The following is a 27,573-nucleotide window of genomic DNA, read 5'->3' on the forward strand; positions in this document are numbered from 1 at the left end:
GTTCACACCAAGATGCCAGAAACTTGAGGAATGTTTTCTCCTTATAAAGTTTTCTTCACCCGTGCCTTATCTCCACACCCGGCCATATCTGGCAAGGGATACAGTGGCTTGGGACTGCAGCAGCCGGTCCCCCTTCCCGTAAATGCATCCCTAAGAGACAGAGTGGCTGGAGGGAAAATGTGCCTGAAACTGCTGTTTGAAGGAAAATGCGCTGGAAACCTTGCTGTTTACTCTGGGGCATGATGCCGCGGGGAGGTGTGCACAGAGCAGGGACTGGCGCTTTCCCTGGCAGCCCTTGCCCCACGCACTGGCTGTCCCTCTCCTGCCCGGGGGTCTCTGGCCCCACAGGACTGCCAGTGGTGCTGCCTGGCCTGGCCTGGCCCTCCCTGGGCACCCCAAGGGTGACCCAACACACTTGAGACCGCATAGCAGGGGCAGAGACCCCACACCTCCATGGGGTCTTAGGGTTTGGGAGTGCCCCCAGTACCTGAGCAGCGGTACGGCTTGTGATAAATAAGGTCTTGAGAAGTTTCACCTCTGAAGCAGAGTTTATTTAGTTACTGGGTTTTCTTCAAGTCGCTTAAGCTGACCCAGGCCAGGACCAAGGATGGGTTTTGTTCCTGGAGGACCCCCATGCCAACCTTCTTTGCCTGGCCCTTGGCCGGCTGTGGGACGCTGCAGCCCCTGTTCCGGAGGCAGCTGCATGCTGGAAACCCTCCTCACCCTGACGGGTCCCCTCCTGCTCCCCCAGACTCCTCACCCTGTTCCCTTCCCAGAGCCCAGGAGGTTTGGTGGTTTGTGCGTTGCTCCAGGGCTGCTGTGGGTAACAAGGACCTTCTTGTGGATGGCAATGTCCTGAAAGCGGTTGGGGTCCGTCACTTGGTGTACTCAGGGTCACCCACAGGCCCCCACGCGCAGGCTGTGCCCCAGTAAAGCCCTGCTGTCTTGGGCTCTCCCGTGTCCCGGTGTGCCCTGTTCCGATCATGCAACCGGATCCGCTCCCCCGGCGCTCAGGGCAGTCCTGGCAAGGGGCCCTTGGCCGCGGGCGATGCTTTCTGCTCAGGCATGCCCACAGCACTGTGCTGGGAGGGTTTGCAGTGAGATGTGCAACTCCTCCAGCTCCGCAAAGGGCTTTTTGGTACAGACAGTGTCACAGTAAGGTCTGACCACGCCAAAAGCAGAAACCCAGGAGAAGCTCCGCGAGCCAGGGACTCCCAGCGTGGCTGGACCCTGATCCCGCCATGGGGGGCACAGGGCTACTCTTGCAGCAGCGCTGCCCCGTGTTACCCAGCGTGGCAGCGGGCAGAGGGGCTCTGGAAAGGCAGCGTCCCTGGTGAAGGAGCTGAGCTGGTACCGGCGCTGCAGCCGTGGCCGGTGGAGCCCCCTCCCGCATCGTCGTCCGTGAGGGAGGGGAGGGAGCTTAGGGCGAGTGCAGCACATCCTTGCTGAGCGAAAGCTCAGGGCAGCTGGTTTTAATGAAAGCCATCCATGCACCGCTCCAGCACATGTGTCCACAGGCTGGGGCGTGCAGGTGGCGGTGAGGGGAGCCTTCACCAGGGGCACTGCTGGTGTCAGCACGGCCCTTCTCACCCCCACAGCCGCTAACCCGGAGCAGTGCCCACCTCATCATGGGGCAAACCCGTCAGTGCACCCCTGCCATTACCACCAGGTCCCGCTCTCCTTGCTCAGACTTGGGAGGAACCTCTGAAAATGTCGCCTTCTTCCTCCTCCCAGACCCCTTGGTGCCGGCAGCGTGGGCAGAGCTGGGTCGAGTCGTTCCCACAGATGCAGGGTGGGCTCACTGGCGGTGGGGGTCCAGGGGCTGCCCAGCTCTCTGGGCATCAGGCGTGCAGGAATCCCTCTCCCCTGCCAAACCGCTACGGGGCTGGGGCTGAGGGAGGGCTGGCGGCAGCGGGACCCACAGTCCCGCCGGCAGCCGTTTTCACCTGCTCCAAGCTGGCCCCGTTCCCAGGGCTGCTTCCTGGGCACAGGAGCCATCGGCAGTGACGTGTGCCAGTGTGTTTGGGCTCACGCTGGAGGGTGCAGGGTCAGGTTCCGTCTGTACAAGCCCGCTCTTCCTCCCTTACCCTGTGTGAACTTTGGATGCACTCAGCAGCCTGAGGTCCCGCGCCCGGGATGTATTTAATTTGCTCCGGGTAACGTGTGACAAACAGCCCGTAATGGTGCTGTCTGCCACAGAGCGAGCGGAAACAGACTTCTCTCGCTTGGCTCAGAAGCAGGGACGGTTCGTCGCCCCGAGGGGTGTTGGTGTGTTTGGGGTGCACAGGGCCGGGCAAGCCGGGGCGCCCGGCGCTGGTCAGGCTGTAGGGACTCATTTCTGTCTGGTTTTCTGGCCAAGCACAGAGCTGGAACAACTGACGGCATCTGTCCCTGCTCTGATACCTCTGTCAGAAGTGACAGGAGCTGAGCGGCCGGCTGTCCCCCGGGGCTGTCCGGGGAGCCCCAGGCTTGGTCCCAGCATCTCAGCGAGAGGAAACCTCCCTTGTTTCCGACTTTAGTGCCCACTTCGCTCACCACCACGTACTGCAGAGGCATCTGTCTGCCCAGGCACTGGAAAATGCTGCACATGGAGGGCCAACCACACTGATGGCATTATTTTTACTCTCCTTAGTAAGACAAAGTTGCATTAAGAGGGTGTTTGCGCTGCCGGATGCCCAAAATAACTCCTCATTTGCTCAAGGTGTTCAGCGGAGGACTGCGACTTCCCTCGTACCCGCCCCGGTCCTGGAGCTCCTTCAAAGCGTGCTGGTTTCTTGCCTTCCCCGGTCCTGCGTGGGCTGAGCCTCTGTTTGCTTTCCTGGGTGTGTGCCGGGGAGGCTGGCAGCCCCCGGCTGTGCCCGCACATCCTGACTCAGTCTCTTGTGCAGGCAGATAAACAAGCCGTGAAAAGGGACAGTGTCTTCCTCTGAGTCGCCCTGTTAAGTTGTCAACCGACTTTTAACAGATCTGCCCGTTAGCCCGCGTTGCCTCCCACCCCGGGGTGTTCCCCAAAGCGTGGCCCTTGGCAGAGCCACGAGCTGCTGCCTCCCGCAGCCCTCCAAAGCCGGGGTGACCCCGTCTGCTCCCCACCTTGTGCGGTGAACCCGCCAGCCAGAGCCCCTTGGCGGGGAGCCCAGCATCGTCCCATCCCTACCCCAGGATCCGCGCTGGGTGGCGGGTCCGGAAAGGGGGCGGCAGGGCTGGGATGGGACTTCAGGAAAAGGTTAAAGGGTGAGAAAGTGTTTTATGCTCGTGATGACGGGGCCAGTGGGGAGCGTTTGTGGCTGACCGTAGGGATCCTGGCACGTCAGACGTAGCAGTTACCCCTTGCACGCTGGAGCTGGAGAGGAGCTCTGATCTGTGAGCATGGAAAAGTACTTCAAAAATGGGGGGAAAAAAACCTGTAGCTGCTCCGTACTTGGTAGGGACTGAGCCGAGGGCTGGGAAGCAGTGGCAGACACGGCCTGTAAGGGCATCGCAGTCCAGGGTGAAGGAGGACGGGCCAGCAGATGGGGGAAGCTGGGGTCGGTGACTGTGGCGTGGGCAGACACTGTTGTTTGGGGCAGGGGCAGCAGCTGGCTCTGTGCGGGCATCACTCCTGTTTCGCGGCTTTTGGTCACCGCTGCAGTGACCAGCACTGGTGCTGGGCCAGCGGTTGAGCGAGATGGGCTCAGTGTTGTGCCGGGGCTCCCATGGCAGCAGGGATTCGGGACCTGGCACAAAGGGGCTCTTGTTCCCAGCTGCGTGCAGCGGGCAGTGCTGGCAGGGCAGGAGGGGGCAGCTGCCCGCCAGGCCAAGCAGTGTAGGGAATGGGCAACCTTTCCTTTGGGAGGAAAAGTGGCTTTTCCAAGGAAAAGCAGATTGTTTTTCCACCTGGCGCAGCCAGGTCCGGGGAGCCTGGCGTGCTCTGGTGTCGCAACCATGGGGCATCTGGCGGGCGCAGCCCCGCAGGGTTGAAGCATCCTGCGGTCACGAGGCACGAGGATGGATGTGCCAGCGGCATCAGATGTGGTCCTGGGCTCTGGCTCACCGCTCTCGGCACACGCCGAGCCAGAGGCTGTTACGGAGAAATGCAGAGTGCCAAACCAGCACCGTCTGCGGAGGGGTGAGGCAGCCAGCTGATACACAGCTTCTCTGGAAAGAAAGCCCTGGGGAAAGGCACTCCAGCCCGCTTCTAAAGGGGGGGTTGAGGAAGAATTTGTTATGTCACTGTCTTTGTTCTTAGGCCGAGCCTATGTTTTTATTTAAAAGAAAGGAGAAACACAAACCTCTCTTGATTTACTGGGTCTCTGAGCTTGGCGGGGGGGCAGGAGGGCTGGGGGAGGATTTTGCTGGCAGGGCTCCCGCGGGATGGGGCAGCCCTTTCCCACTGCCCCGCGGCGATGGGACCTGCGGGCGGGCGGCAGCAAGGCGTGCAGGGGAGATGGATTCTCCGGCCATGTCAAGCCTTTCTGAGCCGGTGGCCCCGGGATGGCCACGAGGTCGGTCCCAGCCGCTGGCAGGGTCCTGCAGCGTGGGAGGGTGGGCTGCGGTGCTGCACGGGATGGACCCCTGTCCACTGCCAGCGCAGCTGCGAGCGGGGACACGGTGTTTTGCAACCTGAACCGGTTGAACCTGGTGAGAGCTGAATTCCAATCTCCCGGTGTAATTTCCCAGCAGTTTGCTGGAAACCCCCCAGCCCTCCCACCCCCAGGTTGCCTGCCTTTCCGAGGCACCTCTCCCCAGTTGCAGACGGGCTCTGATGGGGTTTGTGGGAGGAAAACAAGAAGGGTCTGCAGTCCCCAGCCACGGCTTTGGTGTGTAGCGTGCTTGTGTTCCTCTGCGAGTGCACGTGTCCGGATTTAAATGCCTGAAGCTGTGTGATTCCCGGGACTCGCACGCGAGCAACGTGTTTCCCCTGTGTGTGGGGTCTCCCGTGCCTGGCTGTCCCCTCGGCGGCTTCCCGAGGTGGGCATCTGCCGGGTGCCGGGGTGAGCGGTGGCACACTAGTGTTTTCCAGCCGTCCCTCGGGATGGGGCACCACTGGGATTCTGGAAAGCAGACAAGCTGGAGTTACATTCGGCCCTCGGAGTTCGACCCTTTGGCATTACCTTTCACTCTTCCTGTTTTCCTTTGGTATTGCTTGTTTTTTTGTTTTTTCTTTCTTTTTTATGGCCACCCCAGGAGCACCAGACACCTCGGCCTGATGATGGGTGAGACCCAAGCTTGCTCTATCGGAGCAGGAGCTTGGAGATAACAAAGCTGCTTTGGGACATCTCTGCTCGCTGCCGCTTCCAAAACTCTTGCGAAGCTGAGGATGGAGCTGCGTGGCTTTGTGTTGTCGTTCAGCTTCCTCTTGCATTAAGGGCTCCTTCCCTCTGCGTTTACCTGCTGAAGCCAGACCCGGCGCCTCAGCTGCCCCCCAGGAGGACAAATCCAGGCACGACTGCGTTTCTGCTGTAGCGTGAGCCAAGTCCCCATCCTGCACTTTGAAACGCTCGCGGCTGTTTGTGGCTGAGCCCTAACGCCAGGAGCTGCGTAACAGGAATGGGCCCACGGCTGCTCCGCTGGCACCAGAACTGCTGGGGGTCCCGTCCAGGGGGTTCATGTTGTCCCACTTGTGGTTTTCCCTGTGCCTTTGCCTTGCCACCCATCGTCCATGCTTTCCTCCTTGCCTGGGGAAGAGGAGGGCAGTCCCCTGCTCTGGGGCTGGTATCCTTGCCTGACCCAAGTCCCGTCTCTGTCTGCAGGTTGGTTTTGTCTTCTGCATCTAACATTTATTACCTTTTTTCCTTCAGAAAAAAGTATTTCTCTGGGCCTTGCAGGAACTTGCCTCCACGGGCTGGGCTGGCTGTGGTGTCCTGACGCTGCCGGACCCCCGCCAGCCCGGCCTCACTGGACATCCCCGGCCAGCCTGTGACTAATGATTTTGCCATTTCATGGGTGGGAAAGAGACATTGATTAACTCCTGCACTTGCCTTTCTGGAAAGGTTATAGCTTAATTGGTCAGACGCAGAGTCATAAATCACGCGCTGAAGGATCAGCAGAGATAAGAAAATTTTTGCAGAATGTTGCAAAAACACTTTTTGGTAGGAGGAATCCAGCTGTGCCCACCCAGCTGTGGGAGCTGAGGGCAGCTGAGAGTTGCAGGGCTCCTCTGAGGAAACAACTCGCCCTCCAGCGAGGGGCCGGAAATTCTCCCTTCTGTTATCAGTTAATCTCAGCACTTGCAAAATATCCTTTTTTTTTTTTCTTTTGGAAAATGAAAAACAACAGGAAAGCCATTGTTTGCTTTATTCAGAAGAATCTAAATTCCATCTGTTTTAGAAGATGATTCTGTTTCTCCATGGGAAGTGCTATTCCCCTAACCTAAAAACTAAAATTTAAAAAGTCCCAACTTTTTCCTAGCCAAGGAAGGCAGTGGAGGAGGGAGAAAAAGGCTCTTCCCACCAGGTCAGAGGAAAGCAGACTGATGGCAGCACCTTCCCGTCCTGGGGACTCTGGCTGGTTCAGGCATCCCGCCACCTCGGGCAGTCCCGCACAGCGTGGGCTTGGGCGAAGGCAAACACCGGCCAGCACTGGCCCAGCTTGGGGGTCCCTGCCAGCCTGGGGATCTCCCTGGCCCCGGCCCCAGGGACCCGCCAACGCTGCTGGCCAAGCGCTCGGAGCGGGCAAGGAATGGCATTGCAGATACGGAACATTTATTATTCATGTCAGTAATTATTTCTTCCCTGATTCTCCCCAGCATTTTACTGAGGAATTAGGATGTTAATATGAGGAATCTCAAAGCCACGCTGCAGACATCGCTATTACTGCTGCCGCACTGCTGCCGCACTGCTGCTGCTGTTGCTGCTGCACTGCTGCTGCTCAAAAATGGCAATTCAGAAAATGCCCCCAACTTGCTGGGTTTGCCCCAGCTCGCTGGTGTCTGACCCCCATCTTGATGTGCAGCAGAAGAGGGGCTCGGTATGGTCCCCAGCATCCACCCTGGTGGTGCCTCCTGCTCTCTGTCTTGACTGGTCTCTCTCTCCCAGCCACCAGGCGTTTGCTTTGCCTGAGTTTATTTCTTAAACTTAAACTAAGTCTTTAAAAAAAACCATCCAGGTCTTCTTGGATATACTTCCAGCTCCTCGCAGCCTTTGGGGTAGCCTGTCCCTTCCCAGCCTGTCCCGGAGCTGAGACCCGGCTGTCCTGGTCAGGGCACGGTCTGAGTCCACAGAGCCTGACGGCCAGCAGGGATGGGGGTGAGGGGGTGCTCCCCTGCACAGCCTGGTCCCGGGTGCCAAAATCTCTCCAGGCAAGGTTAGGGGATGCTGAGATGCAGAAACTGACTTTGCTCCATGTGTGGTGATGATAAAGAACAGCAGCATAGATTTGAGTGCCTTTTCAAAGGGGGTCCTAGGAAACTGGCTATTTAAACAGAAGTAAAATAAATTAAAAATGCTGAGCACCTCTTTCATTTCAATGTGGAAGCTAAAATAGACATTGCTTGCCCCAGTCGAGTAGAGAAGCAACTTCCCGACATAGGGCCGTGAAGCCCAAGGCTCGGTCCCTGCCACTCCTGCCCTTCACAGATTTGGGTCATTTCAGCCTCTGACCTCGTATCACCACTGGGGATGGTGCAGGGGAACAGCAAAGCATAAAACATCTTCTGGGGCACTGGAGGTGTTATTCTTAGAAACAAGCAAAGCACCTTGGAATCAATACAAAGTTTTACTTGTGGCTGCTAGAGAGATTTCATCTCTTGAATTATATGATGCGATAGACGAGATCCCAATCCGGCTGCCACTCTATGTACCAGGAGCTATCTGTCCACAGCCAGGCTGAACGGCTCCCAGAATTAATTAAAATAATCAATCCCCAAAATGACAAAAGTATTGATTAGCATTTTTGTCTCTTCACAGCCTGGCAGTGCTGTGACTCCGGGAGCATTGCAGAGCGATAAAAAGCAGCCTCAGCTGTGGATGGAAGATGCTTATCCAGCGACATCGCGTGACAGTGTAGCAGCGAGGGGTTTATACGCAACAATGGCATCACCCAAACGCTTCCATGCAATATTATTTCAGTAGTAATATTCTCATCCCTCTTCCTTGTTCTTGTTCGATTTACACAGTGGTTCATTTTTAAAACCTGTCTTGTTTACTACTTTCCTGGACACGGTAAGAAAGCAGGAGTGGCGGAGAGGGGACCCTCCGCACCCGCTGATGCTGGGTGGGCTGATGCTGGCAGCTGCCCGGGTTTTGGGCAGCTTAGCCCCAGCAGACCCCGGCTGGTCCCAGGAGCTGCCTTGCCGTCGCATGGGTCCCCGCAGAGGCGTCCCTGACTGGGAGCTGGCGTGCCTGCGGCGGCGATGGTGTGCGCAGTGCACATCAGTCTGCCTTTCCCAAGGGAGATGAGTAACGTGGACGGCGTGTCCAGCCCGTCAAGGCACCGGCACAAGCCCAGGGTGGGACGTGTGTGCTGTGCTGGTGGCAGGAGGCTGAGCTCAGCCGCACGTGGCTGATAACAAGGACTTCTGAAGCCACGGGTTTCTGTCAAGTGACAGGCAAAAATCGGTATCCAAAGAGGAATTTGGAAGGCGTGCTGCTGCTTCGGCGCACTGCAGAGGTGAGTGTGTAATGGGATGATACAACAAATCAGCTGTTGGTAGAGCAGAAAATTGAGCGAGGGAACTGTCAGGCTGGGCTTTAAATGCTTTGGGATGTAGAAGAGATTTTTGGTTCTCATGATGAGCTGGGTGACGTCCAGGTGGGCACGGCTTTCACCAGCCGCGCGTGCGGGGCTGGGGAGCAGGCACGCTCGGCTGGCTGGTGCGCGGGGGAGCCAGCCCCAGGCCGCTCATGGGGACGTCGGGGCAGAGGGGGCTCATCCGTCTGCTCCTTCTCCAGATTTATCTGCTACATCATCTCTGCAGAAGGGGATTTCTGAAGCCCTTTAAACTCGCTGGAGGGCCAGATGGTTAGGCATGGGTAAATATCATAACATGAAGAGGTAGGAAAAGTGGCCTGGCTGGGGTGTCCTTGGTGACAATCAGGATGTGGTGTTAATTGGGGAATGGAGCAAAGCCGGCTGGGTTCACCCAGGATGGATCGTGCAGACCTCCCCCAGTGTCTCTCTATGATAATTACTTTTAAGCCAAAAGGAATAGGATGGACCTTGGCTAGCGGGATTTCAGTGAAGCGGTGATAGAAGTGCTACTAGGGAAATTAGTGTTTGAGCGGGATAAGATGGGAGTTTAAAAGAACTGAAAGAACAGACAACGGGTAGGACTGGGAGCAGAAGTGATGGGCGGGAGGTCCCAGGGCAGCGTCTAGGGAGCAGGCTGGGATCGGTCTTTGTTAACACTGTCGTTAAAGACCTGGGCAGAAGGACCGTGGTGCCGTGAGGGGCAGCTGGGACTGCAGCCTCCAAAGAGCTCAGCGGGACTCAGCATGGGGATTTGGCAAAAAACAAGGCTGAGGGGGGGTATGAGCGACGCTTGCAAACACTGGGATGGGCAAGTGCCCTTTGCCGAGGCACAGCATCACGTGGGGCCGCGAGCCATGACCGCGCCGTGGCTGGGAGGAAGAGAGTGTTTTTCTGGAACGGCCTCTGCGTGAGATAGTGCTTTTTCTACGATGTCTCTTGATTAGCTCATGATGTGACTGCCTGGGGTGGTGGGCGGCACAGCGCCCTGACCCAGACAGCCTGTCCCCCGCCTGGCTTTGCCCGCTCCCGGGTGCCCAAACAGGCGGCTCGGCTCGGTGGGACATGCCCCCAGGGATGGGATCTCTGGGGACCCCAGGCTGTTTCGGACAGCTATCGGCGAGGTCGCACCCGTCTCAGCCAGATCCCCAAGGCTTTGGGACAGCACGTTCCCAGCGACTGGGGAGGCTGGGCAGGATGACACCACCCTCACCCACGTACTGGGGAGGAGGTAGGATGGGAGCGAGAACCAGAGACGGAGGCGTTTAACCCTTACAAAAGGGAGAGGGACTCATTCTGCAAATGGCTGCAGCCTGGCAGCAGGGGCCAGCAGGTCAGGGCACAACAGGGACGAGCCAGCAGCGGTTTGAGCAGGACCCTCCTACCGGCAGCGAGATGCTGGCGGTGGGCAGGAGAGCCAGGCTGCGGCCACAGCCCGCGCGGGCGGCACGGGAGGCTCTCGCGGTGGCACCGGCTGCCCGTTGGCACTGGGCTGGGGCAGCGGCTGGGAGCCTGGGCGAGCAGCCCGGCGCCTGGCTCTGGGCAGGACGCGGCTTTTCGTTCTGCTCCACGAGGACCAAGCCGGGCGCTTCTCTTCAGGTTTATTAACATTAATAACATTAGTCCTACATTAACGAGTGCACACGAACAAAATGCCTGTCATTGTCGCTTGGCTAGGGCTGCAGCAGCAGCACGGGGGACGGTAAAACCGCCTGGCGGAGGAGGGGAGCGCGGCAGGGTCGGTGGGCAGAAACACCTCGGCACAGGTTTGCGCTCTCATGGGATGCTCGGAGCACGGCTGCTGACTGCGGGGAACCCTCACTGCTGTCCTGAGGCAAACCTGGCACTTGTAGGGATAAATGCACTTCAGGTGAGGATTGCAACAAACCTAGTAGATTATTAACAGACCTCGTGAGGCTGGTGATGGGGTTATTGCCGTTCCACAGTGGGGTGAGTGCTAAGTATGGGGAACTGAAGGATCCTGGGACCGAGGGTTGGACAATGTGTCCCAGTGTCCCACCTCTGAGCATGGGACATCCAGTTGGTGACCAAGACTTCCGCAACTGGACAGAAACAGCCCCTACTAGAAGGGACTGGTTTTACTTGGCATTTGCTTTAGCTGAACTCTCGGTGTGATGGTTCTCCAGGTAAACAATCTGGGAGGGCTTTTCAGAGGGGCAAGGTGGTCTGGGATTCTGGAGGTCCCGGGGCAAAGCCAGGCTCGCTGCTGGGGCTTCTTCAGTGGAGTTCTGCGAGTCTGAGTCTTCAGAAGAGAAACTGCTCTGGCTGGAAACCTGGAAGTACTGGGTGGCTTCTGCCCGATTCTCTGCAGGTGGACCGTGTGTGCCGGAGGCTGAGACAGTCCCGTGGGTCACAGTGGTGGGACACAGTGGGTCAGCACCTGGAAAATGCGCCCGGGGAGGCAGGGTGAAGGAATGCCTCTGAAGGGGCTGGCTGCGCTCCTGAGCGAGGTGTCCTGCAGCTCCCAGGCAGGCTCCGCTCTGCGATTTTGGGAGGGAGGCATCGGCGGAGACGTGGCGGTGAAAGGCACGGTCGCCCTCCGGCCCCTGCTGGCGGCGGGGCTGCGGGGAGCTCGGCTCCGTGCCCACCGTGGGGCCAGCAACGCTGCTGGCCCAGGGCTGTCCTGGTCCCCGGGGCTGTCCTGGCCCCCCGGTGCTGGGCTCCAGCTGCTCTGCTGCCCCCCGGCCCCCCGACACCGCCGGCTCGGGGCTGGCGGTTGCTTCGCAGACCGGGGTTTCCTTGCAAGGGGCTGCAGACCCTGAGCCGGGGGGGCTGAAGGAGTCTCCCTGCCCGTCGGCTTGCGCTCCCCAGGCCTCCTGCAGCTCTGCCAGCATCTCCTCCAGGATCTGCCGGGTCTCCTGGTACCTGTGCCGTGCCTCGGTCCAGGCTGCCAGCCCTTGGCTGCTCTGCATCCTGCGCACCTGAGCCTTCATCTCCTGCAGCTTCTCCAGGGCGAACTCCACCGACAGCTTCTGGAAGGAGCTCTGCAGGCACTGCAGCGCCTGGCCCTCCCCGCGCTTCGCCCGGGCTGAGCACTGCCTGCAGTCCAGCTTCAGCCCCGTGATCTAGAAAAGAAGGCAAGAGAGGCTGTTTTCACGGCTGCCCAGCCGGCACCGGGTCCTGCGGGAGGAAAGCCCACGTGCCCACCTTGCTGGAGAACTGGTTGAGCTCCCGCAGCAGCTCCCGCTCAGCCTGCCGCCGCTCCACCTGCCTGTAGAAGCTCATCAGCTTCGTCTGGAAAAGGGCTGCAGCCACCTGAAAGGGGTCTGCCTCGGGGAAAGCCGCGTCTCGGACCTCAGCCGCCTCCTGACACAGGGCCAGGCCGTGCCGGTACTGAGCCTGCAGGGACGGCAGGAATTCTGCGCTGGGGGAATGGTGCTGACCTGCTGTGCTGGGACGTGTGTGCAGGGTGAGGCTCTCTGCAGGCCAGCACTCAGCATCGCTGTCAAAGCTATCTGGGAAACGTTTCTGGGCCACCGAGAAGAAACAAAGAGAACGGGAATTCTCCAAATGTCTGCTCTGTCCTGGCTTGGCTCAAAATGCACAAAATGCACCGTCCTGTCCTGAGTGGGGTCACCTTGCTTCGTCCTCCCTGCAGCGCGTGTAACTAAAGGGCCTCCATATCTAGGGGTATGGGGGGAACAAACCCTTGCCACCGCATTATCTGTTGTCTGATGGGACGTCCAGGCTCCGCAGCCCGGCCCTGTGGGAGGAAGGGGGCTGCAAAGGACAGAGCACAGGAGGGGTTGGGAACAGCAGCCCGAGCCCAAAGCACACCGAGGAGCAGCACAACCGTCCCCCTCGCCAGGACAGGGCTGCCCAAAGACCCCAACAAAGCTGGGCTTCAAAACTGCAGTTTGATCCAGCCAGCCTGTGGACACCCGGTTTTGCTCAGAAGCCTCGATCCAAACCTGGGGGATTTGGGCTGATTGCTTTGAACTTCGTAACAACATTCGAATGTTTCCAATTTGGCATTTTCAGTTTCTGCGGAGTGCCAGGCAGGGGCCGGAGCCACCTAACAGCGCTGCTGGCAGCGATACCCTAGGCATGCATGTTACAGAAAGTCCCCTCAAACATACTGTTGCCTGGACGAGGAACTCATTAAACCGCTCTGCAGAGCCCTGGAAGCTGTCGGGGCTCCACTCCTCGGTGCCCATCTCCTGCAGTCGTGCCGCTGCCTCCCCGTCCAGCCAGCACCCGAGCTGCAAGAAAGAGCGGGGCCGAGGGTCAGGCGGGACTAGCCGCCGGCCGCAGCGCTTCCGCAGCACCTCCCTTTCCTTCCCCGACCGGGGCATCCCATCTCAGGCGTGGATACGCAGTCACCCCGTAATTAAAATCAAAGCTCAGGCAATCCTGTTATTCTCTCGGCTTCCTTCATCATCAAAATCCGAGGAAATGTGCCCAAAATGCTCAGCTGTGGGAACACCGCAGAGGACAACTTCAACTTGCTGCTTCTAGAGTGGCACCCCAAGGATGCCCAACTGACCTTGCTGAACTCAGCCTCGAGCTCCCGGACCTTTCGGAGGAACTCCAGGCGCTCCAGGCAGCTGTTGGACTGGGACACCAGGTTGTGAAGCTCTTCCTCCAGCTGGCTGTACAGCCCCTCGGCCGACTCCATGCTGGTCCTGGTGGTCGGGGAGGAGAGGGGCTGTCAGTGCCGGCTGCCGCCGCGTGAGCCTCCAGCTCCTTCTGAAGACGCCGGCCGAGGCAGCTCTCTGGTGGGCAGGAGCCTCTGGATGGGGCAGCTCCCTGGAAGCCGGCACTGGCACTTGCCCACCCAGGCAGCCAGGAGCCAAGCAAGCGGATGGCCAACAACCCAGCACTTGCGGCTGGCAAGATCCCAGCAGGTACGTGGGGTCAGGAGCCGACCAAGAGACCTCCTCTCCACCTGCCTCCTGCATCCTCAGAGCCCAGCCGGGACATGAGGGTACTCCCTGGGATGCAGTGGGCTCCAGGCCCTGCATGCCGGGCACGCTGCAGGGGAGCAGCACCCTGGCACTGCACATGCCCTGACATCTCCCTATCCCACGGAGCAAGCTGGACGTCAGGGAACACGGGATGGGAAAGTGTTGGCTGTCAGTGCAGCCCAGCCCAGCCGAGAGAAGGGAGCAGAAGGGAGCAGTGGGATTAGTGCTGCATGCATGCATGGACTGCTGGACAAGCGCGGCATTGCCGGACATGCGCATCGTCGCCGGACATGTGCATCGTGGCTGGACATGTGCAGCATCGCCGGGGCTTGGCCCCATCTAGTGGCTTTGCCTGAGACCAGCCTGGAGGGCTCGCTGAGCAGCCCCAGAGCCTGGTCCGAGGGCAGGAGACCCTCGAGGGACCCTGGCACCTTCCCCAGCCGGGATGACGGGAAATCCTGCCCAGGGCTGTCCGAGACGCGAGCTCCAGGCTCGGAGGGAGTTTGCAGGGCAGGAGGGAGCACGGTGCCAGCTCCAGGACGTGCTGGAAAGAAGCTTTTTCTCACGGGGACTGGGCTATCCCTACGGAGGTGGCTCTGTCGGCCAGCGGAGGAGGCCGGGGGTCCCCGGCATTGGCACCCCTCTCCCAGCGAAGCCGCCCCCTCCTACCTGACGTCGGCCGAGGTGCTGAGCCGGGCGGCCTCCCTGCGCAGCCGGGCCAGCACGGCCCCCCCCTCGCGCTGCACGCACACCAGCTGTGGGTCGCTCAGCACCCTCCGCATCAGCTCCTGGTGCCTCCCGATGCACGCGGCCACATCCTGTGGAAAGAGGGTCGGACATGCATCTCACCTGGGGCCTCGCCTGGCATCTCCGGGGCTGCACCCTGAGGGATGAGCAAAGGGGACAGCCCTGCAGCTGGCAGCAGCTGGTCTGGGAGCGATTGCACCGAGTTTCGGGGAACTGGGGTGAAATGTCACTGTGTGCTGGACTACAGATGGGCTCTTTGGAAAGCCCTACGACCTGCCTGTTACCTGCGTCCCTGCCAGCGCGTCGGCGCTCCGCAGCTCCTGGATGCAGCTCTGCAGCAGCTCCGATGCCCGCCGGAGGCTGGCTGTGAAGGGGTGCAATTTCTGCGGGTGGGACACACAGCAGGTCAGTGGGGCCGGGGTGGCTGGGCAAGCAGCGGGGCAGGAGGGCAGCCTGCCCCTGAGGAGCAGGAGGAAGAGGAGGAAGAGCAGTGCCAGGCCAGAGCAGGGAATACCGTGGGGCACCAGGTTAAAGCCAAGGAGGAAGGGAGCGTGGAGGTGGACGGGCAGTCACAGGCAGGAGCAGTCAGAAGCAGGCAGGAGGGGGTTGCCCTCCTGCGCTCAGGGCTCTCCTTCTCCCTCCCCTCTCCTGGGCTTTCCTGTCACTTTTCCAGGGATGTCTGTGAGACACGAAGCAGCGGTGGGGACGGAGGGGCACCGTGGGGAGGTGAGGCGATGGCTAATGGCGTGATAACAGACACCTGGAAGAACTGAACCCACTCGCCGTGGCAGTACGGGAAGGTGCCATCCAGCTCCTGTGTCAGCTGGGAGCTGTCGACGTAGCGGCCCAGAGCCTTCAGCGACGCCAGGGTCTCCACCTGCGGGGCACGTGGAGCTCGTCAGCGCTGCGGGACCGTGCCAGGTCCCTCCCCAGGGACAGCCTGGAGCAGGGGGCACAACCCAGTCCTGCCCTAAGCACCCTGCCCCGTTAACCGGCGCCGTGCAGTGGCCCCGGGAGCGCAGCGTGCCAATGCCGGCAGGGCTGAGCGCGCCGTGCGGCAGCTCCACTCGGAGCAGCTCCCGCCGGCTCCGCGGTGTTTGAATGCACGGGAGATTGCTGGGACTGCAATAATCTGCCATGACAGCCAAGCTAGGTGATGAAGCTCATTAATATTTCACATTACATTAATTAAACTGAGCAGCACTAAAAGAACAATAAACCCTTTCAAGTTTAGATTTATTATCCTAGCGCCTGTGTCCAGCCGCTGGAGGTAACTGGGAAAGCGCTTGGCTGCCCTGGGGCAGATTTTGCCTGCCTGCGCAGCCCAGCCAGCCCGAGGGCAGCATCTGCCTGTCCTGCACCCAACACGGGGGGGGGACCTGCCCCAGCAAGGTGCTGCTCTGCCCAGGGTCCCCGAGCAGGGGAACTGGGGTCTCCAGGTGAGGGGATGGAGGGTCCCCCGAGGTGGGAGGCTCCTTTCACCCTGGCTCTGCTCTTCCCACAGGAGACAACGTGGGGACAGGAGGAGGGGACGGGGACAGGGACAAGGACAGGCTCACCTGCACCCCGGGCAGCCTCTCGCGGTGGGCGACCAGCTCCTTCTCGGCCAGCAGCAGCACGGTGTGGATGCAGCCCGGCGAGATGCTCTGCGGGAGGCAGGGAAGAGTCACCACGGCAAACCCCATGGCACAGACCTCGGGTTACTCACGGTGATGCGGGGGCTCGGTTGCCTGAGTCGGCTGAGGCCGCTGAGCTCATTACAAAGGAAAAGGCTCCCGAGCTTGCTGGCGTGGGAAATGGAAACGGGTCGCTCAGGCCATAACCCCATCCCAACCACCGGCTCCCTGGCAGAAAGGACCCGTGGAAAAAGCCTCGTGAGCAAACCCCTTCACTTGCACCAGTGACGCTTCTCTGCGAGGGGAGCATCAGGGCCGGCACAGGATTTATTGGACAGGCTGCAACCAACCTGAAGCCCTGAGCACACAGAGGCAAAGGGTGCTGTGGCATGGAGGACCCCACGGCCCCCAGGACAGCACAGGGCACTCCCACAGCACTGCCTCGGCACCGGCATGGAAACCCTGCCAGGATGATTGACCGTCACTGCGGAGCTGATTTCCAGGTGAGCTCAGCTAGCAGGATGCTGAAGGGGTTTGGGGCACGCCACAGTGTCAGGCGATAGCGGGACCGAGGCCAGATCCTGCGGGGCTGGGAAGGGACCTTTGGTCCCAAACCACCAGTGCCTCGCAGCTGGCACTCGAGGAGCTGGAGAGATGCAAGCACTGGGTGTGAGCTCAGTTTGGGGGCTGGGGGAAACAGGGTCTTTGTGCCCTGTTGGGGGATGGTCTGCGCCACTGCAGACGTGCTCAAAAATTAGAGATTTATCAGCAACTTTGGGAACAAAGCAGCAGTGAAGCACTGCCAGACCTACAGGGAGTCAGGAGGCAGGACTGGCCACGGGGGAGGAAGCAGCAAGGACATGGGTTTTTCTAGACCAGGGCATTGCGGTGCAGCCGCAGGCAGGCAAGAGCTGCCTCGGTAAATCCACACCGTGACGCTTACGGGTAAAATCTGTGAGTAAAATAAAAACCGTGGCCCCAGGCATGGCAGCGCAGGGGGCTGTCAGAGAAGCTGCTGCCAGCTAGGCAACTGCATCACGCAGCGGGTGCAGGGGATGCTCTGAGGGACCCCCAAAGGTCGGCAGCACTCGCTCCCAGGCAGGAACCCCCCCCCAGCACCTCCATGGCACCGGCACGCAGACCCCGGTGTACCTGGACAGAGCGGAGGGCTGAGAAGAGGACGGGAGCAGGCGGCTGCTTCCTGGCATCCACCACGACAGTCAGCCCGCCATCCTTCGCTTCTCGCCTAGCAAAGGGAAATACAGTGAGCCGGAGGCAGATTGCACCAGTTAGAAGAGGCACATAAAGTGGGGATCCCTCGGGCAGGACCCGCTCAAAGCCCCGTCCCGCAGCCCCGCACCCCCGGGCAGCAGGGCGAGGGCAGGCAGGAACCGGCAGCCGCAGGTGACGGCCTCGTCCCTGTGGGATGCCCCAGCCGAGGGCAGCGCCAGACCTTCAGAAACAGGCGCTTTTGGCAGAGCCGTGGCACAGGGTCTTCGGGGATGGCTGCGGGCGGGACCGTGGACATGGTGGGGATGTGTGGGATGTGCCCAAACCAGCACGTGCGGGATGCTGGGCATCCATCCCGGCTCGGCGCCGGGGCTGCTCGGGACCCCCGAGCCGGGATGCAGCCGGAGGGTCCCCGGCAAGCCCTTCTGGCCCTTACCTGAGGAGGGAGCAGAGGTAGAGGATGAGCCTCGCCAGCTCGGCGGCCGAGCACCACGCGGCCCCCCAGGCACTGCCGCTGGTGGTCACCTGGAGCAGGGTCCTGCCCAGCCTGTCCGAGCTCCCTGCGGGGAAAGGGGCGAGTGACCCCTCCAGCAGCCCCCCGCCGGCTGCAAACTTCTGCCCTGAGCAACCCCCCGCCGAGGGGCCGGGGCTCCCATCGGCCTCGCTGCTGCTCGCCAAGCAGGAACGGCTGCCGAGGGGCGCGGGAGGGGGCTCTGTCCTGGCTCGGCTCGGGGGGCTCAGCCCGGGTTAATACTGCGCATCTGTGGCAGTACAGCGGCTGCCCCAGTGCAGCCTCCCCTGGCCCCCCCAGAGGGGCAGCGCCGGCCCCCAAGGGCTCTCGGCACGAACGCCGGCCCTGGAAATGCCAGGGCAGAGCTGCTGGGGACATTTTTCCTGAAAAAAAGAAGGGTTTCGTCCCTGTTTTTCAGTTCTTGGGAAAAGGAAGAAGCCAAATGTTTAGTGTTTGGCAGCTAAAAGCTGAACGGCTTCATTGGGGAGGAATGGTGTGGGAGGGCTGGCTGCAGCTGGGAAGTGGGGCAGCTGCTCAGAGCAGACTGCTTGTTTTTATGTTTTTAATTTTTTTTGCCCAGCTGAAAGGAGATTTTCCGCTTGGGGGCTTTCTGGCCTCCAGCAAAGCCCTGAAACCTTCCTCCAGAATACCCTCTCCAGCAGCACGGCATTTTCCCTCCAGAGGCCTCTCCCGACGTCCCCCCGAGGGTCCCGCAGTGCCAGCAGTACCTGGCAGGCACACGATGCCCGAGCGCAGCAGCCCGGCGTGCAGGTCCTGCCAGGCCGGTGGCTCCCGGCCAGGGGTGCCGGTGCCGGGCACGGAGGGACCGTTCTTGCAGCTGGTGCTTTCCAGGGACCGTTCCTCTGCAGGGGCAGCAGCTGCCGCATCCATACCTGCCCGCGGGGACAGAGGAGAGAGGAGCTGGTGATGCTCGAAGAGGCAGAGAAATGCAAAAGCTCCCGCAGAGCCCGGGCAGGCACCGCAGCCCCGCTCGGACGGTACCTTTGCTGGCTGGCTTGGCTCTGCCCATCCTGGGAGAGTAGATGGCAGACATCTTCTTCCTGGCCCCTTCGTGCTGGCTGGTGGCTCTTTCATCCCCGGGGGCCGCCCCGAGCCACGGGCCCTTCAGGAAGGAGAACTTGTGGCTGGAGCCCACGGGGAGCCGGGGGCCGCCCTGCCGTGCCAATGCCTCCGCCGGCACCCCGGGACTCGCTCGGCGGGGACGGCGGGCGAGGAGTGTGGGGCTGCCAGCCCCCCTCCCATGCTGTGTGGGAGTCTCGGGGGGGGTGGTGGGGGGCGGCTCGGGGCCGGGGCCGTCCGACTCCTCCAGAATAGCTGCCATCAGCCCGGGGCCGAAGATCACCGGGTTCTGCAGCGCAGCCAGGTAGGAGTCACGGTGGCGGCACCGTGGGCTGTGTGGCCCCGGCTCCCGGCTCAGCTTCCTCCCCAGGCATGGGGTGCAGGGACCCTTCTCCAAGCCTGGCACCCCCGTGCAGGGCCAGGCGTCCGCCCCCGGCCCCCCGTTCGCCCAGGGGAGCATCGCCTCGGCCCCAGCCCCCATCGGCCCTGCTGGGCGGGCGGGCGGCAGGGACTTGGCCAGGAGATCCAGCTGCTCCTGGGACAGCTCCAACAGGTCCACGTACTCCCCCTCCAGGTTCTGGCTGATGATCTCGCAGAGGCTGGGCACAGCCAGCACGGCTGGCTTCTTCCGCAGCCCAGCCTGGTCCACCTTGATCAGTCCCGGGTATCTTCCCTGGCTTGACTTCCGAGAGGTGACCTTGCAGCCCGGGATGGTGCCCACAACGTTGCCATAGGGCGCTGGGATGTCCGCCGCGCCGTGGTGCACGGGCGCGCTGGGTGCTGCTGGCTCTGCTGCAATTTCAGGAGCGGGGCCGTGCCGGGCGCCCGCGGGCACGCCGTCGGCTCCAGCCTTGGGCTTGTCGATGAACTCCGGCGTGGCAATCTTGCTCCACGGCAGCGGGGCGATGCCGTTCTCGGTGGCCACCAGGCAGGTGTGCAGGGGGGTTCTGGCCCGGTCGCCATTGATCTCCTCCAGCCACTCGTTGGTGAAGAGCAGCGCGTAGGCGGCCTCGGGGACCGGCGTCTCCTCCACCGTGCGCAGGTCGTGGGAGAGGTGCTTGACGGTGATGCGCGCCGAGTGCTCCTCGCAGGGCTCCGCTTGCAGGTAGAAGTCCCCGGGGCGCAGCAGGAGGGGGTTGAGCGGCGCGAGGTGGACGACCACTTTCTCGTGAAGACACAAGGGCCAGCCTTCATGGAGAAAGATGCAGTTAAAGTAGGGAGCCTAGGAGGGAGGAAGAACACAGCACGTGAGCGAGAGCCCCTGCCGGCTCCGTACCCTCCTGGCCAGCCCCGCGCGGTCTCGCTGCCGGGCTCTGCGCTTCCCGCGGTGGGGACCGAAGAGCCCGGTGACCTGATGGGATGTCCCTGAGCCGAGCCACAGCACGGCCCCGCAAGCCCACCCCGAGCCCGTGGCCATTCCCAGGGTGCCGCATGCTCCCCACGTGCCAACAGAGGGGAAATCCCCGCTGGAGCCTCTCCAGGGGCGAGATAAGGTGACCCTGGAGTCCCTCCTCCACCCTTATCGCGGGGACGGCATGTGCCGGGCTCTGTGCCGGAGACGTCCCGGGGAGCTGGGCACACCACGGTCCCCTCTGCGGGGAAGGGAAGGGGACAGCGCAGGGCACGGCCGTGCAGGGTGTCCCGCTATAGGGCAAATCCCCCGTGGCCAGGAGCGGGGCGCAGGGGCACCGCGGCGTGGGGGGGCATGCAGGCTTACGCAGGCTGCCTGCCGCACGTGCTCGAAGAGGCGCTTGGCCGGGATGAGGAACTGGAGCAGGCAGCAGAGCCCATCTCCCCGGTAGCTGGTCTCCAGCAGCCGAAACACCTGGCCCAGGACGGTGGGGGCCGTGGCTTCGAAGGGGGGGTAGAGGGCCTGGAGGGCACTCTGCACCGCCGCGTCCAGCGACCCGGCGTCCTGCGGGAGGAAAGCGTCGCTGGTGGGGAGAGCGGCCCCGCAAAGGGACGCCGTCACCCCCCCACGGAGCCTGTGCCCACCATCCCACGCTGCACCGCCGCACCGCGTCTCTGCCGGGTCCCTGGTACGCCCACGCTGGCGACGCTGCTGAGCTCGGGGGGCTCCAAACCGTCCTGGGCTGGAAACTGGGGAGGAACCGGGTGTAGAGCACACCAAGCACCGCGCAGCCGGCGAGCACGAGCACGGCCGGGTCCGGTTCCCAGCGTTGGGCTGTGGTTTAAGAAGTCCGAGATGAGCCCCAAGCGCAGCCTGCCGCCCCGCTCGGGAACGCTGGCCGTGCGGAGGCGGAGGAGCCGCAGCAGCCAAGGGGTTAAGCCGAGCCAGACGAGGAGCGTGGGGATGTGCTGGGCTCAGCGGCTGGCTGTAGGAATGCAGCGGATGGGAGGAAGGACAAACATCTGAAGATGGATGGGGTGTTTTGGTTCAGACTCATCGCTGAATTCGCCGAACTCAAAATTAGTCCTCTGAGCGTTTTCTGGGAAGCACTCTGCCGGGTTACAGCCCCCTCCCCTGCGCCGCTTCCAGACCGGGGCGAGGATGCTGGTTTTGTGCCACGCACAAACTGGTGGCTCTAAGTTTGCTCTCCCAGCTTTGCCGGAGACGTCGGCTGCGCAGACCCGGCTGGTGCAGCGGGTACATGGAGGGAAGGCATCAGATGGCTCCCGTTAAATCCCAGCTGCATTACAGCCAGCGCGGGGGTGACTACGGACATGGCTGCCAAAAGGAGCCCATTAGCGAGTGGGAAAGACAGAGGCTTCTCCAACTCCTTGGGGGGTATTTCTGCAGGACAGGCTCCAATAAACAACAAATCAGGCTGGGGCGGGTGGGCAAATGGCACCTTTTCTGCTGGAAATGGTGCTGCTGTGGGAGAGATGCAGGTTTCTGCACGGTGCAGGGTCAAGCCCAGCCTGGCCAGCTGGGGATCTGCCACTCTGCAGTGGGACATCTCTCCTCCTCTTCCTCCTGCAGAGCGTGGTGTGTGCTACCTCTGCCAGCTGCCGGGTACCAAGGAGCCCCTAGCTCTGCCACCGGCTGCAGCCTACGGCAAAGCCGAGCCTGTCACCTGGGGCTGGGCTCCAGATTTAGCGGTGGACGGACCCCAGCACCGCAGGCAGCTGCCACAGGGATGAGCATCCTCCTGGCAGCCGGGGCAGCCGCCAGGTCCTGCACCTTTGGCAGCCACGGCTCACCGTCATCCCCGTGCTCCTGCACGGGCATCCGGGAAATCAGGTGGGATTAGCTGAAGGTGGGCGTTAGTTTCAGACTAATCCCTGGCCTGGGAGCCCATACAGAGACAAAGTGGCCTTGGTTAATTCAGCTTAATTAGCTTTAATGCGCTTTAGCTAAAGCACTTTGCAGTCACGCTTTGGTTAATTCTTGACTTTTTCTCCATGTCTCCTCACAGGAATCTCCTGCCCTTGGGCTTGGCAGGAGAAGCCATGGGGCCTGGGCAGAGCAGAGGGAGACCAAGTCCCTTCTTGGTGCCCCGATCGGCAAGTGCATTCCCCTGCCAGGCTTTCTGCCGTTGGACCACCGGTGGTCTCACACTTGGTCTTTGCACAATTCCTAAGAGAGATGGGAGACCTTGCTCTGGAAAAGCCCTGCTGCAGGGTAAAGCCCAGCTCCCCTCTCCGCCTTGGTCCCGTGGGACCCCGGCACAGCCGCCCGCTCCCAGGCACCGAGGCCGGCCGGGTGCCCACCGCCTCCTGGGTGCCTGGCACCACCGAGCTCGGCTCCTTCCCCATCCCAGCACGGAGGTGAGGAGCCACCGTCTGTAACAGCAAAGGGGGATCCGTCCAGCTCCTCATGGTGCCATGAGATGAGCCAGCGCTGCCCGCCCTGCCTGCGCTTGCCTTCGCCAGTGCCCGCTGCACGGAGTCACCCTTGCACAGCCCCGGCACATCCCAAAACCAGCTCTTTTGAAACCGAACTAAACTCTTACTTGCCGAACTCTTGTGGCACTTAAAAAGGCAAAAGAAAACAGAACGAGTAGCCAGGTCCCCTGAGACCGGGGCTGCCAGGGCTCTGCTCTGGGCAGGCTGTGTCGTGGGGTGATGAGCAGCCCCAAAGCCGGCCGCGCTGCCGGGGAGGGCTCTGTGGGGTGGTGGGGGGCACAGGCTGCGGTCTGACGGGGTGAAGGCGCACGCTTCCAGTCAGCCCCATCCCACACCCACCGTCTCTCACAACAGCATCCCCCCCAAACCCCAGAGCAGCCTCCCCCGGCTGCAGCACATGTAGCCCAGCTCCCTGGCCTTGCCCAGTCCCGCACCTTGGCAGCTGGGGAGAAACCCCGGAGTTTGGGTAAACCGGCTGGGATAAACTCGGGGCGTCTGGGAGAGTGGACAGCCCTGCTGCAGGGGGAAAAAAAGAAAACCTTGCGAATCATCGCCAAAACCCCAGAGCAAAGGGACGCGCCAGAGGATGGATCGGCTGAATAAACAAAGCTGCTCCCCTGTCAATGGAATAAAACCGCCCAGGACTCCATCCAGCAGCGGGGACTGCGTGAGCCAGCGTCGCGAGAGAACTACTGACTGATGGAGGCACCAGACGCAGTCTGCGTAGTGCTGGGGAATATTTTGGCCTGGAATGACTAAAAATGTTTTCACTGAGTGTCACAAAGCTCTTCATCACTGAGGGAAGATTTTGGGGTAACCATGGTGCAGCGGCTGAGGCCAGGCCAGCTGGGGAGCCATTAGAAATCCAAAAGCAACCAATTAGCCCACGTCCCTCCGCCAGCTGCAAGAGAGCGCAGAACCGAAACAAAAGGCATTAGGGAGCATAAGGAGATTTACATTTGCAAAGCTATTTCCATTTTAATAAGCCAAAGTGCTGTTAAATAGAGATTGATATTTCTCCCCAAATACCCATATTTTTTAAAGTGGTTTACACCAACAAGGCGAGCTGCGCTTTGGTGTTTTGGTGCCGTGAAGTTAACTCGTACCCAAAGCCACAGGGTGACTCAGCTCCGTCTCCTTTCTCCCTCCTGCTCAGGAAAGAGCGAGGTTTGAGTGCCGGGACCAGCCCTGAATAACAATTCCTCCCCCTCTCCCGCAGCTCTCGCTGTCAGCAGCTTTGGCAGGGCACGATGCAAACGCTAACCAACAGCCCCAGCCCGGCGGAGCGGGAGGCCAGCGCTCAGCCCAGCATCGCCTGGGAGCCCGGGGCAACAGCGCGCGCTGGCCACGGTGACAAACGAAATGGCCAGCCCGGGGACGGATCCGCTGAGCGTCCTGTACCTGCGTGCCGGGCACGGTTCACGCGGCAGCACCCGCTCGCTGCGCCCCGTCCTCCCGCCAAACTTTCCGAGGAAGTTTCGGCATCGCGGGCGGCAGCCTGCCCGCGCGCCCGACCTCCGCCTTCGCGCCCGACCTTCGCCATCGCGCCCGACCTTCGCCTTCGCACCCGACCTCCGCCTTCGCGCCCGACGCCCACCCCGTGCTGGGGAGGGCTGGGGGTCCCGCAGGTGCCCGCGGGGGCCGGCGGCGAGGGGGGAAGGCAGGCGGAAAGGATAGGAAAGCAGAAGGAATTACCATGTGTACTGGGAAGTGGCAGAGGGGCCGGGGGGGCCCGCGGCACCAACTCTCCCTTCCCTCTTCCTTCCTGGGGGGGCCGAGCGCTGCCCTCCCGCCCGGGGCTCTCCCGCCCGGCTCGGCTCGGCTCGGCTCGCCGGTCCGCGGGCGGCTCTTCGCCGGCCGCCGGCGCCTCCCCGAGCCGCGGGCGGGGGCGGGCAGCCCCGGCCCCCCCCCCGGGCTCCGTCCGGGCCTCGTCTGGGGGAAAAAAAAAAAGAAGAAGGAAAAAGAAAGAAAAGGCGAAGAAAGAGCGAGCGCAGCGGGGCGGGCCGGGGGAGGGGGCTGCCGGGGGGCGGTCGGGGAGCTCCGCCGAGCCGGGCCGTGGAGGGGGGGGAGCGCCCGCCGTGTGTTGCCGAGGCGGCGGCAGCTGCCCCCGACCCCCCCGGCAGGTGTCCCGGGGCGGCAGCGGCGCCGGTTCCGTCCCCCCGGGGGGTCGGGGGCGGTACGGGGGGTGGGCAAGACCCCCGGAGAAAAAAGCCGGAGGGCGGCCGCCCCCGGCGGGTTCTGGCCCGGCCCCCCCGGCCCGGGGCGCTCCGCCGCGGTCCCCCCGCCCCCGGAGCGGCTCCGGGCAGCTCCTGCTCCCGGCTCGGGGGACCCTTCACGGCCCCGCGTGTGCGCGGACACGCCGGCGTGCTGCGTTTGTGGCGGTTTCCCTCTTTTTAAATAAACACAGGCCCGTGCTGGTAGGAACCACCTGGGCTGGTCTGTATGCAGTCCAGCGCTTTGCACAGCTCGGGGTTCCCATTTCTGAATTGGCCTGAAAGCACAGCAGAAGAAAAGTGTCTCTTACGGCTCTTTGGATGTTTCGACGATGGAAAGTACCTACTTGAAGGCAGAATTGTGTGATTTAGCAACCAGAAGTCATACAAAAACAATCGGCGTAAGAGCCAAAGCCACAGATTTGGTCTATCCTAATGCAAACCACCGCTGCTCGGCACAGCTCTTCCATCCCTGGGCACGGTGTCGAGCGCTCTCAGACCCTCTGCTCCATGCTCACGCTGAAGCCGTGTTTGCTGCCGTCTTCGTGGGCACGGGCTCAAGGACGGGACCAGAGCTGGGATGGGGGACTGGAGCGGGGACGGGTGGGACGGCCACGGCGTGGGCCGCAAGCTGCTGGGGTAGTCTCGAGAACGAAGGTTTGTCCAGGGATTAGCGAGCAGCCAAAGGACACGCCGTGAAAACAAGCCGAGACGGGAGGAGGTACAGCTGGGTTGCTGGCTTGTTTTGGAGGGAGGACGGCGCCAGGGAGGGCTTGCGTTTGCTTCCCATTTCCTTGGGAGCGGGAGAGAGCCCTTTCGTCACTGGTATAGATCACGAGTGCTGCAAGGGCTCAGGCACCAGCAGTCACGCTGGGTGGGCAGAGGCTTGGCTGTGGGCAGCGGGGCTGGAGCACCCAGCGGCAGCCCACCGCACGGCTCCGGGCCCGCAGGCACTGCCGCTGCTCTGTGCAGGGCTGGCCTTCGGCCCAAACCCCATCCAAGCTGTTTGCCCGGGATCCCTAATGCAAACTGGGGTCTGCTGGGCCAGCTCCTCCCCCACCAGCAGCCAATTGCTCGTTTAATTGCATTAGTTCACATACTCTGCTTCAGCCTTTTTATAGTTTCTCTGAGTGTGAGGGGAGTATGAGCTCATGCTCTGACCTTCTTTAACTGCATGGTTACCTCTGAAATGAGCCCAAGACCTTGCTTTGGCTCATGCACGTCTGACAGGCACCAGGGCTGGGCGAGGAGGCTGCAGGCGGGGAGGAAGGCAGGGTCCTGGTACCAGCAGGTAGGATCCCTTTGTGGCACTGGTGAGCAGCAGGGGAAGGATGCAAAGCCAAGCCCAGAGGGACCCCCTCACCCCCCCACACTGTGGAGTGCCCGGGGGCAGCAACTCCCTGCCTGGAGCCTGGGGTGCTCTTATCAGCTGTGCTCAACTGGTCCACCCTGCAAATGCACCCAGCGTGGCTGGATCCAGTCCTCCATCCCTGCAGCACCCCAAAGCAGCTCCCTGTGCCCTCCTGTTGCCCTGAGACAGCAGGGCTTGCAGGTGGGAATCGGGGTGCTGGGGACCAAGCCTGCCCAGCAAAAGACAGAGTTCCTGGGTGCCCCTGCCACTCCAGGGCCCCTGACCCCATGAGCTCACCCTCCTCTTTTGCTCCCATTCTCCATGTCCTGTTTGTCCCGAGCAGCTGCTGGGACAGGCTGCATGTGGCCTCTTGCCCTGCCCCTCCGCCGGCACAGAGCCACCATTCAGATCCCCTCTCAAGCTCTGCCTGAGGTCACCATTCCTGCATTTTTATTTTTACTTTTCTGCAAAATCATCCCCCTCTGCTCTTTGCGTCCCCTTTTGTCTCCCACGAGGCTCCCAGACCTCGTGTCACTAGCTGGCGTGCTGCGAGGGGAGCCCGTCTGTCTGGGGGCAATGGCAGCCCTCTGCGGATGGAGAAGACACACTGGCTGCAGCGCTGGTCCCGGGGGGACTCTCGGGATGTCACTGGGATGTTGGGGTGGAGGGAGGGCAAGGGTGGTGGGCCCAGCATTGGGGACGGTCTCTGGGGCTGGGCTCCTGCTGGGATCCTCATCACTTGTGGCCGTGTCCCTGCACCCTGGGTCCTCGTCTGCCGGGTGCAGCTGCTCGCTGTGCCCCGCAGGGCTCCTGCTTTATTAGCTCTCGGGTCCCAGAGTATTTCCATTTGCCTGTTTTTGATGCAGCGGTCAGGGCTGGCGTCAGCACCGACCCCATGCTGGCGGAGAGCCCTCCTGGCTCCAGGAACAGCCGTGGCCGGGTCACGCCGATCCTGCAGCTGGGAAAACAACAGCGGAGGAGCCCCCGTGTGTTTCCCCGGCTGTATTTTTAGATGCTGCTGGATCAAAGGTTGTCAGGGACTCGCAGGTGACGGTGGGCAGTGTCAGGCTGGTGGTGATCCCGTGCACGTGGGAGCGGGCAGGAGCCGCAGCTCCACCACGTCTCGATGCCGACTGTTTTGCCAAGCTCTGGGTGAAGTCCCTGCAGGTCTAGGGACAACCGCGGTGGCCACAGGTCCTGGTCAGAGCCCTGTCCCATTGGTGGCAGTGAACTTGTCCTGGCTGGAAATGGATAGGGGGAGGCTTTATTTCTGGCTATGGACTTCTGTTTTCCAAGTTCCCCCCAAAACCAGCTGGGTTGCTCTCACTTTTCTTGCCGAGTCCCCCGGGTTTTCCCCTGCATTTCCCCAGCAGAGTGTTTTCCAGCCCACAGCTCTGCCCCGCAGCTGCAAGTGAAAGCCTGA

General features: G+C 61.8%; 1 protein-coding gene and 2 long non-coding RNA genes across 4 annotated transcripts; 2 read left to right on the forward strand and 1 right to left on the reverse strand.

Annotated features, from left to right (window-relative positions):
- Positions 1–37: 37 nt before the first annotated feature.
- LOC138688769 (uncharacterized) lies at positions 38–8,124 on the forward strand. Its single transcript, XR_011327614.1, has 2 exons — positions 38–5,729; positions 7,884–8,124. It is a non-coding gene; the product is annotated as an uncharacterized lncRNA (long non-coding RNA).
- A 2,124-nt stretch (positions 8,125–10,248) lies between these two features.
- Positions 10,249–24,863, reverse strand: KIAA1755 (KIAA1755 ortholog). Of its 2 annotated transcripts, none has more exons than XM_069801262.1 (14): positions 24,282–24,863; positions 20,494–20,691; positions 18,699–19,998; positions 18,425–18,589; positions 17,622–17,745; positions 17,108–17,201; positions 15,899–15,985; positions 15,100–15,216; positions 14,624–14,722; positions 14,262–14,410; positions 13,172–13,310; positions 12,765–12,887; positions 11,833–12,024; positions 10,249–11,750 (listed from the first exon to the last, which is right to left on the reverse strand). In XM_069801262.1, the coding sequence occupies exons 1-14, from the start codon at positions 24,282–24,284 to the stop codon at positions 10,764–10,766; spliced, it is 3,777 nt and encodes a 1,258-aa protein (XP_069657363.1). In that variant the 5' UTR covers positions 24,285–24,863; the 3' UTR covers positions 10,249–10,763. The 2 variants fall into 2 exon arrangements, with proteins under 2 accessions (XP_069657363.1, XP_069657354.1); XM_069801253.1 differs by having other exon boundaries at positions 11,833–12,153.
- LOC138688765 (uncharacterized) lies at positions 14,576–18,409 on the forward strand. Its single transcript, XR_011327609.1, has 3 exons — positions 14,576–14,744; positions 15,013–16,458; positions 18,277–18,409. It is a non-coding gene; the product is annotated as an uncharacterized lncRNA (long non-coding RNA).
- Positions 24,864–27,573: the final 2,710 nt, after the last annotated feature.

The sequence above is a fragment of the Haliaeetus albicilla genome, chromosome 2 (genome assembly GCF_947461875.1).
Source record: "Haliaeetus albicilla chromosome 2, bHalAlb1.1, whole genome shotgun sequence".
Lineage (NCBI taxonomy): Eukaryota > Metazoa > Chordata > Aves > Accipitriformes > Accipitridae > Haliaeetus > Haliaeetus albicilla.

Coding starts and splice junctions, on each gene's coding strand:
- KIAA1755 (XM_069801253.1), bottom strand. Junction 12,888..13,171: donor TCGAGGCTGAGTTCAGCAAG/GTCAGTTGGGCA, acceptor TCTTTCTTGCAG/CTCGGGTGCTGGCTGGACGG. Junction 11,751..11,832: donor TCAACCAGTTCTCCAGCAAG/GTGGGCACGTGG, acceptor CTTCTTTTCTAG/ATCACGGGGCTGAAGCTGGA.